This window comes from Vigna umbellata, chromosome 1, assembly GCF_029865625.1.
Source record: "Vigna umbellata cultivar VRB3 chromosome 1, Vumbellata_1.0, whole genome shotgun sequence".
In the NCBI taxonomy this organism is placed as follows: Eukaryota; Viridiplantae; Streptophyta; class Magnoliopsida; order Fabales; family Fabaceae; genus Vigna; species Vigna umbellata.
Genome location: NC_142165.1, coordinates 58,699,746 through 58,715,613, shown reverse-complemented (window position 1 = coordinate 58,715,613; position 15,868 = coordinate 58,699,746). Strand labels below are relative to the sequence as shown.

At 34.4% G+C, this 15,868-nt stretch overlaps 1 protein-coding gene across 1 annotated transcript; it reads right to left on the bottom strand.

Moving 5' to 3' along the window:
- Positions 1–7,770: 7,770 nt before the first annotated feature.
- Positions 7,771–8,416, bottom strand: LOC124845834 (uncharacterized). The gene has a single exon (XM_047323016.2). It carries the CDS (start codon positions 8,360–8,362, stop codon positions 7,985–7,987), a length of 378 nt encoding a protein of 125 aa, XP_047178972.1. The 5' UTR covers positions 8,363–8,416; the 3' UTR covers positions 7,771–7,984.
- Positions 8,417–15,868: the final 7,452 nt, after the last annotated feature.

Below are 15,868 nucleotides of genomic sequence, written 5' to 3'. Positions count from 1 at the left end.
AGTGTGCTAGAAAAGCTCAATGTCTAGAATGGATCAGATAAACGGAATAAGATGGTGAGGAAACATTAAAAATTATATTTTATATATATTACATATGATATAAATATAATATATATATATATATATATATATATATATATATATATATCTTTTAGTACTAATATAAATTCTATAATTAAAAATAATATAAATTCAAACTTTAAAAGTGTTTGACAAATGAATTTATGAGTGATCCACGTTAAATAGACATATTTTACCTCAATTAATGCGTTCAAAAAATTTAATAGTTTATTCAATGTAAATATCTGTAATTAAGTAACATAACAAAACAAATAATAAGACAAGTGAAACGAAAAATAAATAAATATAAGTTTGGCAAACATGCACAATTTTGTAATATTATTTAATAACAAATTATTATTATTATATATTATAAAACAGTTATTGTAAAAATTTTAAAGTTATTATGTATAAGAATTTATAATTAAAAATCTTTTTATTTTATTTTGAGTACATAGTTTACTATCATTACAAGAATACATAATATTAGATACCAGAATGTAACTTCGCTTATAAAAGAGACTCTAATAACGTTACTGAAACGGACCTTTTCAGTAAGGGCATAACTTTCAGGGTAATCCGTTCTTTTTTGACGCAAATGGGACGCTAATCACTTGTTAGGCTCAGTTTTTATTCATTTGCGTCAGTTCTTAGTACAAGCTAACACTACAACTTTTCTTTTAGTGTATAATGTTAATAAAAAATCTTAAATTAATTTTTTTAATTTATTAAACTCAAATTTTATATTTATTTCATAAATTTAAATTATAATTTATTATAATTATTATTTTTTTTTACTAAATAGTTAAATTATTTTTTAAGATTAAATTGTTATGTTTAGGAGAGGAAATGGTCATAAAAAATAGATAAAAATGCTGAAAGAATAGGTGGCAGGATCTTTATTAAGTTGAGATAAAATTTGGATAGAGTTGGTTAAAGTTAATATTAATATAATTTTTGTTGGTTTTGTAATATATTTAACATTGACAAATTATTCAATAATAATAATAATAATAATAATAATATTATTATTATTATTATTTTGTTTTGTTTTGTTTTGATGCTAAAGGCTTAACCAATGCCAACAAGATAGAGGATTCCACAAGTAAAATATTATGATCTTTTAGAAGAAATTTGGAGAGTTAATGGTACCATTGGACATAATGCTAGAACAACTAAGCATGTGCATAAGGTAAACATGACTTGAAATTTCATGATTAACTTAAATGATGATGTGAAAGGTAACATTTGACGACACATACATTCATAGTTTGATCTATTCTATAGATGGACTCAAATAGTCCAAGTCCAGCTCAATCCATGTTATCTCAATGCACCTCATCATCGAGGGGGCACCAATGACACCCATGGTTAGATGCATAGTTTGAAAACCTTACAACATGTTTAGGACAAAATACAATGTTAACAACCAATTTTATAGAGAGAGATTATGAAAGTAATTTGGGAATGTGAGGGGAGTAAAAGCCCTGTACAAGGATGGATTCAATTTTATATTTATAAAAAATCACCGGAAAGTTAACATAATGAGAGTTCTAAAGGACTGGTTATACAAGATTATAGCAAAGGTGTGGCAGATAGATTGAGAAAAGTCCTTTTAAGTGTCATAGATGAAACTCAATCAGCTTTTCTTGTGGGTAGAAAAAAGAGTTGTTTCTTTATGAAGGTGGACTTTGGAAAAACTTATGATTTAGCAAGGTGAGACTTTGTAATGAAAAAAAATGGGTTTTAACAAGAAATTGATTAAATGGATTAGACAAGTGCTTAATGTCAATAACTATTTTTGTCCTTGTTAATGGGAACCTTACAGATGAATTCAATCCAACAAAAAGTCTTACACAAAGGATCTAGTTACATCTTTCCTATTTTTTATAGTGGTCAAAGAGTTAACGGGGCTAACACGACAAGATGTAAAATTGTATGTCTTACAAGGTGTTAAGGTAGGAAGTAATGCCATTGAAATAAATTTGTTAAAACTTGCTGATGATACCTTCTTCATATGTGAGAATACAGTGCAAAATTAATGTGACTACAATAAAATGTATTTTAAGGTGTTTTTGAAGTAGCTTCATGAGTAAAAGTTATTTTTTTTTTCAAAGAAAATTGGGAGGGATAAGGGTGGATACTACTGAGTTAAGCCGCTAATTTGAGTGACATATTCAAATTGTAATTCTTTAAGCCAAATAAGTTCACAAGTGGTTAGGTCATAACTTTATATTCTTCATTTGTACTACATATTGTGATAACACTTTGTGCTCCTAACCAAGATCTTCATGTCCTTTGAATTCCAATCTTCATGGAGGATAACGTGTCTCGAGGAGATTTGTTCTTCCAAGTGTTTGCTCATTGACCTTGTGATAAGTGATTGAGATTAGTAATTTTCATTGTTAAATTAGCATTTATCTTGTTTTGATTATGTATAAAATCTATGATATCTACCCTAATATTACTTGTTTTGTGGGAACCTATGAATATAAGGATTAATATGTGAATTGAGAGAAAAATAGAAAAAAATCAACACTTTTTGATGAATTTGTCTTGTCACAGCTATAACACCACCTAAGGACTTGAGCCATAAAGAAAACTCACTCAAGAAGGTTTCCTCAAGCCATGAATTAGAGCTTGAGCCATGGGAGAGTACTTCATTACTAAGCAACTGCAGACAACTGTAGCTTAGAACTTCGTAGCTTGACCCAAGAGGAAGCCCTCACTAGTGCAGAAAGGGCTTTAGACGTCTGTTATTTTGGGCTTTTAACGTCAGATCCTGATCCGACATCTTTATGGGTGACGTTAATGGGACATCGGACTCTATTACCAAAATGCCACCGGTCAATCTTTTACGTTGGATATTGTGGGATCCGACGTCTAAGGGGTGACGTTAAAGGTCATTTCTACACTAGTGCCTCTAAGGGAGGAAACCTCATTATTGGAGTTCTGAATCACTGCTTGAGTCGTGCTATGAAATAATTTTTGATTGTGTATTGTACATCATGGTTGTTTTATTAATCATGGTTGTGCATCATCAAAAAATTGGAAGATTGTTGATAGGGGGAGCACTGTGTTAGCTGAACCCAATCCCTATATGTTGGTTTTTGATGATGACAACACATTGATAATAATAACACATGAATGTTGTCATGTCACAACAAAATGTTTCTGTATTAGGTTATACATTGATTGTTTACATGCTTAATGTGTAATATGCACATATTGTGTTTATCACATTTGTTGGACATATTGTGTTGATTGATGCATACTATTGTGTTTGTGAAGTGATTATATCTGTGTATGCACAATGTACGTTTCTATGATATGAAAACCACATGCACAAAAGCATATCTGAATGACTTAATCGATTACAATGTTGTGATAATCAATTAAAGTCATTAGACAACTTGAGTTTTGAACTGAGGCAAAACAACTAGTTTTGAATCGATTACATTAGTTAGTGAATCGATTAAAACTCGTGTGTTTGCACATATCTTTTTCAAATGTGCTGTGATGTGTTTTTAGAAAGAAAAGTTTTCAAAAATATTCTAAGTGTTAAAACTTAATCGATTACATGCTTTGTGTATTCAATTAAGTTTGTTATGTTTGAAAATTGTCTTATGCTTGTCATAACTATAATAACAGTCATATTTTTAAATATATTTGACCAACATTTAATGAGAATCAATTTCATTAATTGTGTATTCAATTAGGAGCTGAATTGGTTGTATTTTTGTTACATTTGTCAAATATAACCGATTACATAAGCGAGTTAATCGATTAGTTTGCGTTAGGATTGATATAAACTATATATTGACACATTGTTTGAAAATCTGTAACGATTGATCATACTTACATTTTCATATCTGATTGAATACATTTTGAGAGATTTTTACAGATAGATAAAAAGCTCCAAGAATCAAGAACGTGAGAGTTTTGACAGATCTTGAAGAATTCTTGAAGCAGATTAATGGACTAAAAAGACTGATCATTTTTGCACAACTGAAAGTACATTTTGGGAGATCAGGAGAGAAGACTTGCAATCTTGGATTTGTTGTTTCCCACGTGTGATGTCAGGAAGAAGAGTGGTCTACCCTTGACTTTTAGAGGGGATATCTCAAAGGGTTTGTTGCGACAGGGACGGGTTGTTATGTGTTGGTAGGTTTTGTTGTTCTATATTTGATTCAGAGTTTGTGAGGTGTTTACATTTGAGAGTTTCTTTGTAAATCCTTAGTTGTAATACTCTAATCATTATAGTGAATTACTCTCCAATCTAAGGTTGATTGGGAGGGTGACTGGATGTACGCATTGTTAACTCATTGGCAAGTGTACCAAATCGTATCAAGTAATATAAAATGGTAAGACCAAGTATCGTTTCCTAAGAGACTCATGTTACTAAACAATCGTATAATCACTTAACTAATTAAGAATAAAGAACGATTACATTGAATGAAATTGAATTGTAGTAAAAGTAAACATAAAAACTTGACTGTAAAATTGATCAATTGAGGCTAAAACAAGAGTGAATGAATGATTTAAGATGGTATGAGATGATGATGTTGTTGGGGTTAGATTTCACCTACTTTACTTTCATGCATAATAGAACTCATCTTCTTCATTGGAATGTTAATGTCACTTACGAAATTACTTAGAACTCGATCCCTCGACGTAAAAAGCCTAGCCTTAATTATTAGACCTTAATCCCTTGAATTCCTAATAACCAATTCCACATTAAGAAAAGAAGCTTAAGACAACCAAACATCATATCCCTATCCCTAGGCAATATTCCCTTTGGGTGAAATCCTTTAGATCATGATTCAAAAGATATTTCCCAGTACTCAAACAAATCAAAAATCAAGTCATGAATGGCCAAAACAAGACAAGCATTAAGAATAGGAGAAAATCACTAACATTCAATGAAAGAAGCATAAAATATTTAAAACATGTTCAAATACATGAAAGTTTAGAGGTTACATCACCCCCAACAATAAATGAGTTTAGTTCTCCATTGTCATGGAGAACCTTGGTGTACAATGGAAGAATGAATGAATGGTAACCCTAGAAAGTTAGAAGGAAAGCTCTCGCATGCCCAATCTCCCTACAAAGGGTCGAAAATTGTGTTTTTGTGCTTCAACTGTCCAAAGATTTGAACCCTAGGGCGTGCATTTGCTTTCACATTTTCTTTAGTGATAATTGTTCTTCTTCTCCCTATCTCTTTACATCTGCATTTGCTTTCACATTTTCTTATATTGTATTACTGCATACGTTTGATTGTTACGCAAGAAAGGTTTCAAGAACATCATTGTTTGCGAAAAATATTTAAAAAATCAAAGTTTTTATAAAACACCAATTCACCCCCCTCTTGGTGTTGAGAAACAAAGTCTAGTAATTCTAATAGCTAGGAATAGACCAATGGTGTGTAGTTGGAATAGAATCTTAATCATAATGAGGTGAGTCATACGTGATCACTAACATGTTTTATATTGGACAGTAGGCAACATACTAGTCTCAAGGTACTAGGAATGGACCTAGAGTACCATAAAGTACTCCCAAGACTTGATCATCTAAGACTTCATATTTGGAGGTAGATATGATACAACAGAGGAAGAATCTATGAAGTCAAGTTTCAACTTGATTCAAACACAAAAATCACTCTTTTGATAACTTAAATCAAATTCTCAGTTGACTTCACAATACTCTCAAATTCCACACTCATACTTTCTATACAAAAATAGCTTTATAATATATCAAACTAGTTAAAACATTGTTATTTCTACCAAATCCTTATGAACATGACACTTGTTTACTACAACAACCCAGTATACTTGTTGGTATATTTTGAGTTTTGCAATTACATCGCGAACACCTTGTCATTTGTCCTTTGAATTAAAATGGCACTTCCTCAATCATCTTGTATAAGATCAAATGATAGTCCTCTATCAATATAATTCTTAAAATCCAGAAAAGACTAGTAAGGTGAAAAGGTAGAAAATTATCTTTTACAGGAAGAGTTACCACGATTAAATTTGTAATCACTGCACTCCATAAGAATTCTATTGCATTTAGAAATGGACAAATGGATGGTGAGGAAATTTTTGGGATAACATAGTTAAAAGCATAGACATGGTTGAGAAACAAAATATCAAAGGCAAAGTTTTCATATATTATTTGGTATCTATGTCCTAAAACATGTATTCAATCTTACCTATATTAGTTCAAAAGTGAGATAAAAACAACCCATCATTATCTTTCATTCTAACCCCTTATTCTCATCACCAATGCTCCGTTTTGTTTTATTTTTAAGGTTTTCAGACACACTTATTGCAAAGTAGATGACTATGTCTTGGAATTATAAAAAACTAGCTAACCTGAAGAAAGAAACCATCTCTTGACGACTCTAGTGAAAAAAAATGATATATTGAAGTTTGTTGGACCTCAACTTTTTTGCAAATCTATTGTATGTTAAATATAGAATGTTAGATCTATTTTGGAGGAAAGGATAGAATTGTATAAACATATTTTTTATAACATTTTTAGTATGTAGAGATCGTAAGATGAGTCTCATTTTTTATTTGTCTTATGGAAGGTTTGAGTGTTGTCTTTGGATTTTGCATGTTGAAATGGAGATCTAATATTCATAGGTTTCCTTTTCATCCTATGTTTTTATTGATATTGTATATGAGACATCCCTAGTGTCTCATTCTTTTATTTATATATTAGTTATTGATAATAAAAAAAATATATCTAACTAAGGTTGCATCTACCCTAAATGTAGGCAATATGTTAACTACAAGATTACTAAATCAATTCCTTATACAAGTCACAATGAATTAAAATGAAAAGATTCATAATGGGAATAATCAGAATTGTGCAATACTCAAACTCTCGAATATGGGAAACATTTGGAAAATTGAATTTGGAGATGAATAGTTGATGTTGCAATATAATGATTACCTTTGCAATAATACATTAGAGAAGAGAAAATATTTTTTATGCCTCCTCATATGTGTCTTAATTCTTTGATAAACTTATAATGAAATCTAAATTCCCATAAATACTTGTTAATTGCAACCGGTTGCTTGTAAGTTAATGTTTCATTTTTTAGTGTTGTTATATATTTTATTAGAATATTGATGTTTGATTAACATTTATCTTGGATAACTACGTGTTTGTCTTTGTTGATATTCATTTAGATGTGATTGTATGAATATATGAGATTATACATATGATTTCATACTCTTGTTTGAACAAACAGTCACTTGTTACTAAATTGAGATTATAAAGAAAGTGATAAAAAATATCATAAGATGCAAAATAAAGAAAACTTACGTCCTTAGATAATTATAATGTTAAGTTCACTTTTTTATATTGTTAAAGAATATCGTAGAGTTTTACTTTGTTTGAAGGGACCATTGGCCCCCAAACTTTATTTTTAATATATACAAATTAATATATAAAGAAAAATAGTTTATTTTAATTTCAGTATATTTTATATATTTGACACTTCAAAAAATTGTGGATATCTATTTTGATACTTCCAAAAATATTTTCTAAATAAGGTTATTTTGTATTATGCTGACATTAATAAAAATATTTATTTATTTAATAAAAACTTAAAAGTAATTGTACGGTTTTTAAATTTTTTAAAAGAAAACATAATTGTTTGGAAGATATATATATATAAGTCAATGAGTTACAATAGTATAGCATAATTGGCACACTTAATTATTTCACCAGGAATCACTCTAGAGAGCTAAAGCTCCGATAAGTAATTATTATCACATTGTGCATAAGCAACACACTAAAGAAAACAAAATAAAGCAGTTATGTGTTATTATTCTCCATAGGCATGCTTGTTTGAACCCTGCAAAGATGTTCAGACATGCATAGGTAGTAATTAGTTATAATAAGGAGAGAATCAACGTCCAATCCTAGCACCAGTGTTGAACCTGCCATTTCCGAAATCCTGCTTTCCAGAGCCAGAGTTGTTAAAGGAGCCTATAGTTCCATTGTTGGCTTTGGTAGGCACGCGATTCCCGCTAATTTTTGCACCAGTGTTGAACTTCCCATTTCCGAAATCTTGCTTTCCAGAACCAGAGTTATTGAAGGAACTTTTAGTCCCGTTATTGCCCTTGCTAGGGTTCTGCTTCTTTTTGTTGGTTCCACTCTTGCGTTTGGAAGGCTGCTGCCTCCTATTGTTGCTACTCTGACTTGGTACGTTAATTGCTACAACAGGGTAGCGATAGCTATATCCTCCCAAATGCCCCAAACCCAAGAGGCTGCATAAGAAAGTCATGCTGTCAAAGGAAACTAAGGATCTATCGCTCTCTCTCTTAGTCTTATCAACTTGCTGTTTTTCCATCTGCTATGTAAGCCTTCTTTTTATATATGTTTAAAGGGGAATCTGATGCTACTCATTACTCAAAGTATCTTGAAAAATTATTTGCATAATCATTTACTTTGTCGTTGATATTACCGAAATTATCTTTTTTTTCGGTAGATATTTTGCTAGACCGACGTATCTTCGGTGACATGTCTTTCTCGCCTTCGAACGTTTGGATCGTTTGAGTCCCTCGCCTTTCTTCAGTCTGGACCGTTCATTCACGTCGGAGGTACCTGCAAAAGGTACTCCGACGTCCAAGTTAGGCGTGTGATTTGAAGAGCCTCGACTTTTGGTTGAATATTTAGTGAATGATTATCACTATTGAGTATTTGAGAGTAGCGTAGAGTGAATAATGCATAAGTGGAACGTACCTGGCTTTCGGCCCTGACTTTGTATTTATAATTTACCTCATGGATCCTGAGCTGGTACAAGCCCAATAAAATATAAACAAAATAAGATATAAACAGGTTACCTGAAAATCCGGTTGGTTATTTATAACCTACTTTATCAATATCTTTAATTAGATATTCTTTGATTATTTTATCATTTGCTGGACTGTTGGCCCAAAAATAGCTTAAGCGCTGGCCCAATTGCGGCCCAATCTTTGACCTAAGTAGATGGATCGAACGGTGCTGATTGTTAACCGTTCGGCCTCCACTGGGTACGATACATTATGCCCCCCAAGTCCGAGTTAAGCGTTCGGCTTTAGCCGTGGTTAACTATAGGACTTATGAGTTTGAGGGAGGCTGTTTTTTCTGTAGTCAGGAGTTTGCTTTCCACGTAAACATCAACCGGGAAGGATTTACCTCTCGGCCTTCAACATGAACCGAGAGGGATTTACCTCTCGGTCTTTGACTTTGACCTAGGAGTTCCTCAGAGGGAGTGGGTTTTACCGTTCAATTTATAGTACACGGGGGACTGTCTTCATTGTTCGATGTATAACATCAATTTGCTGGCGAAAGGGATTTACCTCTCGGCCGAGAGGGATTTACCTCTCGGTCTTTATCTTCAAGATCATCGACAAGACTCTGCCGAGAGGGTTTTACCGGCTTTACACTAGGAGTTCGTGTAGAACTTCCTGATGGGAGGATTTTACCTCTGTGCCGAGAGGGATGTACCGGTTGTTCTTTGAGCTAGGAGTGCTTCCTAGTGAACGGGCTTTACCATTCGGCTTTACACTAGGAGTTCCTGGAGAACTTCCTAATGGAAGGACTTTACCTCTTTGTCGAGAGGGATTTACCGCTCGGTCTTTGAGCTAGGAGTGTTTCCTAGTGAACGGGCTTTACCGTTCGGCTTTGAGAGGGCTTTACCTCTCCGCTTTGAGCTTTAGATTGTTGGCGAGAGGGATTTACCTCTCGCCCGAGAGGGAATTACCTCTCGCCCGAGAGGGATTTACCTCTCGGTTACCTCTCGGTCTTTGACTTTGACCTAGGGATTTTTCATAGGGAATGGGCTTTACCGTTCGGTTTTTGTACTCCTCTTGGCCAAGTGGTTTTCATAATCCTATGACCTGCATTTTCGGTCTTTTGTTGAACGTTTGACGGTCAACGACGAGGAATCCGTATTAAGATGTCTTGAATGAGTTGTGGGTGCTTTATGCTTTGTGACCGAACGAGAGAGAGAGAGACCAAGGTCTGCTCGAGCTATACCCTGAGGTCGTGGTAGACCGAGTAGATGAGGTCGTGGTAGGCCGAGTAGATGAGGCCGAAGAGCCGAATATGTGTAAGGCCGAATGGCCCAATACCTATGAGACCGAATGGCTAAATAGTTGAGGCCGAAGAACCGAATACATGGAGGCCGAATGGCCGAATGCTAGAACGCTTGAGGCCATGGAAGGTGATAACAGTTGAAAATTTGTTATTTTCATGCTTAAATTGATACTAAAAGCAACCTTTAACACTTAGAAACTAGCTTGAAATCATGCTTTTAGTCATATTTTCAAAAATAAAAGAGCTGGACAGGTTTATGCTTGATTTCAGTGTTTTTGTGCAGGTTTTAAGGTGAATTTGGTGAAAGAAGTGAAGAAGGAGAGAGATGGAATCAGAAAAGACATCAAAAAGTGCAAAAGGAGAAGCCGCAACTGCCGCTCAGCGGCAGTTTACCGCTGAGCGGCACTCAGGAGTTCACGTTGGAACCGCTGAGGGGCAAAATGGCCGCTGAGGGGAAGAAACTACTCACGCACTTACCGCTGAGCGGCACTTTACCGCTGAGCAGCACACTTATGGGCTTGGACCTAGATTTTCTGTAATTTTAGAATAGTATATAAGCTTTAGGACGTCCTAGGGTTTGTATCTTTGGCAGAAACGAAGCAAACACTCTCTCTTCCACCCCTTTGAAGGAGGATCTTGGATGCTCAGGCTACCTCTTCACCTTTCTACGGTTTTATCTTTCATTCTTTCATTATTGTTCATCTAGGTTCACCATGAATATGGTGAACTAAACCTTGTATGTTTGTTGGGGAATCAATGTAATCTTTTGAAGCTCTCATATATGGAATTTGTGCTTGCATCTTAATCTAAGACTTATGCTTTCTTTCATCATTAGTTAGGGTTTTTCCTCTTTGATCAATGCTTGCCTTGTTTAACTCATTCAATGCATGATTATTGATTTTGTCGATACGGGAACGTACGGGGAAGTCTAGATCCGGGGAATTTCTCCCAATAGTATATTGGTTGCCTTAACCTCCTGTGCTAAAAAAACTAATTATTAGGAATGCTAGGAATCGTATGAACTCGTAATTAGGGAGAAGCCTTCTTGAAAGGTAATTTAGAGAGTGGCATTAACAATGATGACTTGAATGTTGAATTCCTAAAATATATGAGAGTGGATAACATGAAATTGACCCCCAACAACATATTCATCAATATATTTCATTGAAAGTGCTTGTCTTTTGTTTTAGTCATTGATCAACCTCATGCATACATGTTTATTTTCGTCTTTTGCATAGTAAAATCCAATTATTTTGTCTTAAGTCTTAACTAATCAACAAATCACATAACTAAACTAGGCCGTGAGTCCTTTGGGAGAACGATACTTGGTCTTACCGAGTTTATTACTTGAAACGATTCGGTCATACTTGCCGATTGTTAAACAAGTTTGTCACATCATATTTTGGTTATCATAAATTTGTGCATCAGAAGGCTGAACGGTTGAGGCCGAATGGCTGAGCTGTTGTACGGTTGAACACTTGATGCCAAATTTGGCTAATTGGTGAGTGTGTTTTTGGACCCTTAATAAGTCTTTGAAACATATTATAATATTGAATTAAGATATTTAAATTAAATTATATAAATTAAATAATAAAATGAATCTATATCAAAATATTTATCTGTAAAGTCGTAGAAGCTTATTGACGTTGATAGTGAGCCTACATCCTTGTCCGGTTCCTTGTGGTTATAGGGGATGCCCCCGGCCCCACGGTGGGCGCAAAAATGTTTCGGTAGGATATTTTGCGGGACCGAGAGACGTACCTTTGCTGACGTGTCTTCCTCGCCTCCGAACGGTTGGATCGCCTGAGCCGCTCGCCTTTCTTCAGTCGAGACCGTTCGGTGACGTCGGTCTTGGCCGATCGGTTGCCTTCGTGCTCCACGAGGGGGGAGGTACCTACAAAAAGGTACTCTGACGCCTAAGTTAGGCGTGTGATTTGAAGAGCCTCGGCTTTTGGTTGAATATTTAGTGAATGGTTATCACTATTGAGTATTTGATAGTAGCGTAGAGTGAATAATGCGTAAGTGGAACGTACCTGACTTTGTATTTATAATTTACCTCATGGATCCTAAGCTGATACAAGACCAATAAAATATAAACAGAATAAGATATAAACAGATTACCTGAAAATTCGGTTGGTTATTTATAACCTACTTTATCAATATATTTAATTAGATATTCTTTGATTATTTTATCATCTGCTGGACTGTTTGCCCAAGAATAGCTTAAGCGCTGGCCCAATTGCGACCCATTCTTTGATCTAAGTGGATGGACTGAACGGTGCTGATTGTTAACCGTTTAGCCTCCACTGGGTACGATATAATCTTAAATTTTCAAATAGGAATTTTTTATCTGTAAAATTAAACATAAATATTAAAAATTTGTTTCAATATTCCTTTAATAAAAAGGCAACTCGTTTTTATTTACCTTTGATTAACTTTTTTTTTTCATGTTCACTAGATATAATTTGTCAAATATTGTTTGTAACACCCAACTTTTCGATTTCTGAAATATGTAATTAACATAAATAATATAATTAAAATAAAATTTTATTTTTACTTATTTGAAATCTCAATAAAAAAGCATTGTTTTATAATCATATACTTTCTTAAAAATAGAAAAATCTAACCACTAGTGCATATAGGGGAAATGACAGCGGTTATTTTCGCTAATAGGCAGCGGTTCCTGAACCGAGGCATATCCAAGCGAGGCAAAAAGTCTATTATGTTTTGCCTCGATTCAGAATCGAGGCATAAAAGGGTAGGATTTTGCCTCGGTTCAACGTTAACCGAAGCAATAGATGTTATAATTGTTTTAATTTTTTTTCACAGGACTTTATGCCTCGGTTCCCTCTGAACCGAGGCAGTATGTCCCCCTCTGAAACCTTAACTGAGGCAGTAGAGTCTTTTTTTTGTTTTTTTTTCATCTGCCAGCCTTTCTACTTCGATTGTGACCTTAACCGAGGCCCTAGGGGGTTTTCTGCCTCGGTTATGGTCCCAACCCAGGCATATTCCCTAGTTTTTGTTAAAAAATCGGGTCTTTTTCTACTATATTCCCAACTACATAAACAGACCTGCATATAATTTTACAGCCAGAACAGTCCAGAATAATCCAGAAGCGTATATTTTGAATCAAAATTATATTAAAACATAAATACATTCAATGTAATCATAAATCAACTTCTTAGAAGCATAAATCAATCCAATGTAATCATAAATCAACTTTGAAGCATAAATCAATGCAATGTACAAAGTTAAACTAATAATAATGTAAAAAAGCATAAAACAACTTACAAAAATAAACTTAGAACTTACTATATCCTAATATCTACTACATACTATTATATAATTGAATTACATATTTAGTCAGTGTTTTCCTCACGAGTTTGAGTGACTTCTCTAGAATTGGAGCAGACGTATTGAATCTCTGCATAAAACACAATGATTTCAACTAGTGTATATGAAATCTAAACTATAGAGAAAATAAAATTCAAACCTAAATATTTTCGTTTGCCATCCACTCGTGTAATGTGCACGAATAATGGTCATCATCCAAAACATGACGTAGTAACCACATTCATATGACCTCGTTTGTCTATTACACTACATATATCATCATAATTATAAAATGTTAAGCAACATCGTTGGAATGGAACAAAATGTAACAAAGTATGGACTAAAAACCAAACCTTAAGGGTAACCCATGCAAGTTTTTAGTTGTAGCAGTAGATCTCCCAGATAACATCATATGTGTTGCAAGGGAACTATTAAAAAACATTGCTTTAGCATACATTTATATAACAAAGAAAGTTGAAACATTGAGGTTCTTACCAATCTACTACATGTCATGACGTCAATTAGAACTAAATATTAAAATTGAGAAGTATATAGTAGGAGTGTTTACCGGGGGATTAGATACATCACCAACAAATTGTCTTGGCCAGGCGACGAAGGACTTAATTGCCTCTTTCATAGTGAAAAACTCATCTGTAGGCACAGGAAGAACGGCATCTGGTATGACAACTTCATCCACCGTGACCTTGACCTCATCTTCTGCTAGTTGTACACCATGCACTATAGTGGTTGTCTCATACACTATGCCACGAGCCATTAGCATGGTCCCGGTATCAGAGAGAATATATAACTGACATGGACGAGTGTCGTCCATGTCGTCCCCTAGGGCACCAGCAGCTGAGCAACTTCCTTTACCGCTTCTACCTGTCAAATTAAATGTTAGGTTTTACAAAAGGTAAATTAATAAACAAAAATGATTATTAAGTTTACCTGTAGGGGGCACAACATGTTCTGCTACAAGAGATGGCGGAGGACGATTGCCATAATCCTCATAACGCAACTCGAATTGACGTGCAACCATTTCAGCAACTTTATCATATAACTCTGCCTGAACCTTCTTTGTGATCTCCTGTGTCATCCCTTTTCCGATGTCCTCCTTCAGCTTTTCGTATGAAGATGGACGCGAGGAAGACCCAAAGAACTGTCGTATGCCTATGCCAGTCCCAGTAGCACGCACCTGTCCTGGGTGCTCAGGTCGTCCAATAGTTGTGGCAAGAATATCCTCACAACCTTATTGTGTTAATTGACCTTGGGGGCTCTGCTCAACCAAGGAGTCCTGTAAGATAACACAACTTCATAATTATTTGAAAGATCTATGTAATATATATAACAAAAATGTTGTTTAAATATGAAAAATGACATCTTACAATTCTTTCAGATATCTCTCTAGCAATGTCGGAAGTGTAGGAGCCCGATGATCTTAAACGGGCTAACTTCCACTTCTCGTGTCGAGATGGTGGTAAAGGAAGAGTAAGAGGGTCACCACCCTCAGAAAGTGAAAGTCTACTATCTGACTTCTGCTTCATTATTTTCTCCTCAAGCTTCTTGTATCCACCACGAGATAGTAGGTGTGGATTTTTATTTTGAGCACTTATACCTTGTGCTTTTGACCTTGTTTCTTGTGACAAAATGAAACAATTGTTATGATATAAAATTATGAATGATGAATTGAATGATTTTACCTACACTTACCTGCCACGTTTCGGATGAACGAAGCTCTACAAACTGACGTCATGTTTCTTCGTCAATTGAGGAATGTTTAAAACATGGAGTTTCATTACTTTTTTCTTCAAATATATATATGGACGTCAGTTTGTCTTAAACCACCAAATCTTTCTGCAATTGCAGATAAACACCTAATCCTTAGTCTCTCGACATTTGGCATATCAAATGTCATTTGCAACAAAGAAAGTAATAACCTTATATCAATACAAATTTATCAATATGTAGAATCTAGAATTTGGAGCAATATTGGTTAACTTACCAATAGATCTTGCCAGATAAGATTCCGATCAACCTCAGATACATGGTCAAAGGATGGAGTAAGTATAGAGATACGATCACGTGCTAGTACTCCAAGGTAAGACCTAAATACATCTGCATTTAAGCTAGTTGCAACTCCTATGACCACATCAATAATGACAGATGTCCTCTCACCTGCATTTCTTCTAAGTATAAGTTGTCGTAACCTCGTTGCTCCTCTCGTCCATCTAGAAGAATGAGGTGGCTCAGCCATATATCTGTCACAATAAATAAGATGAAAGATTAATTAAAACACCTATAAAATAACATATATTATTTAACAAAAGCCATAAATATTTACACAAACATGAAATTCATACATAATCATATGGATTGG

What these genes read in the sequence shown, in the direction of transcription:
- LOC124845834 (XM_047323016.2), bottom strand. Translation starts at nt 8,362, where the DNA reads ATGACTTTCTTATGCAGCCTCTTGGGTTTGGGGCATTTGGGAGGATAT.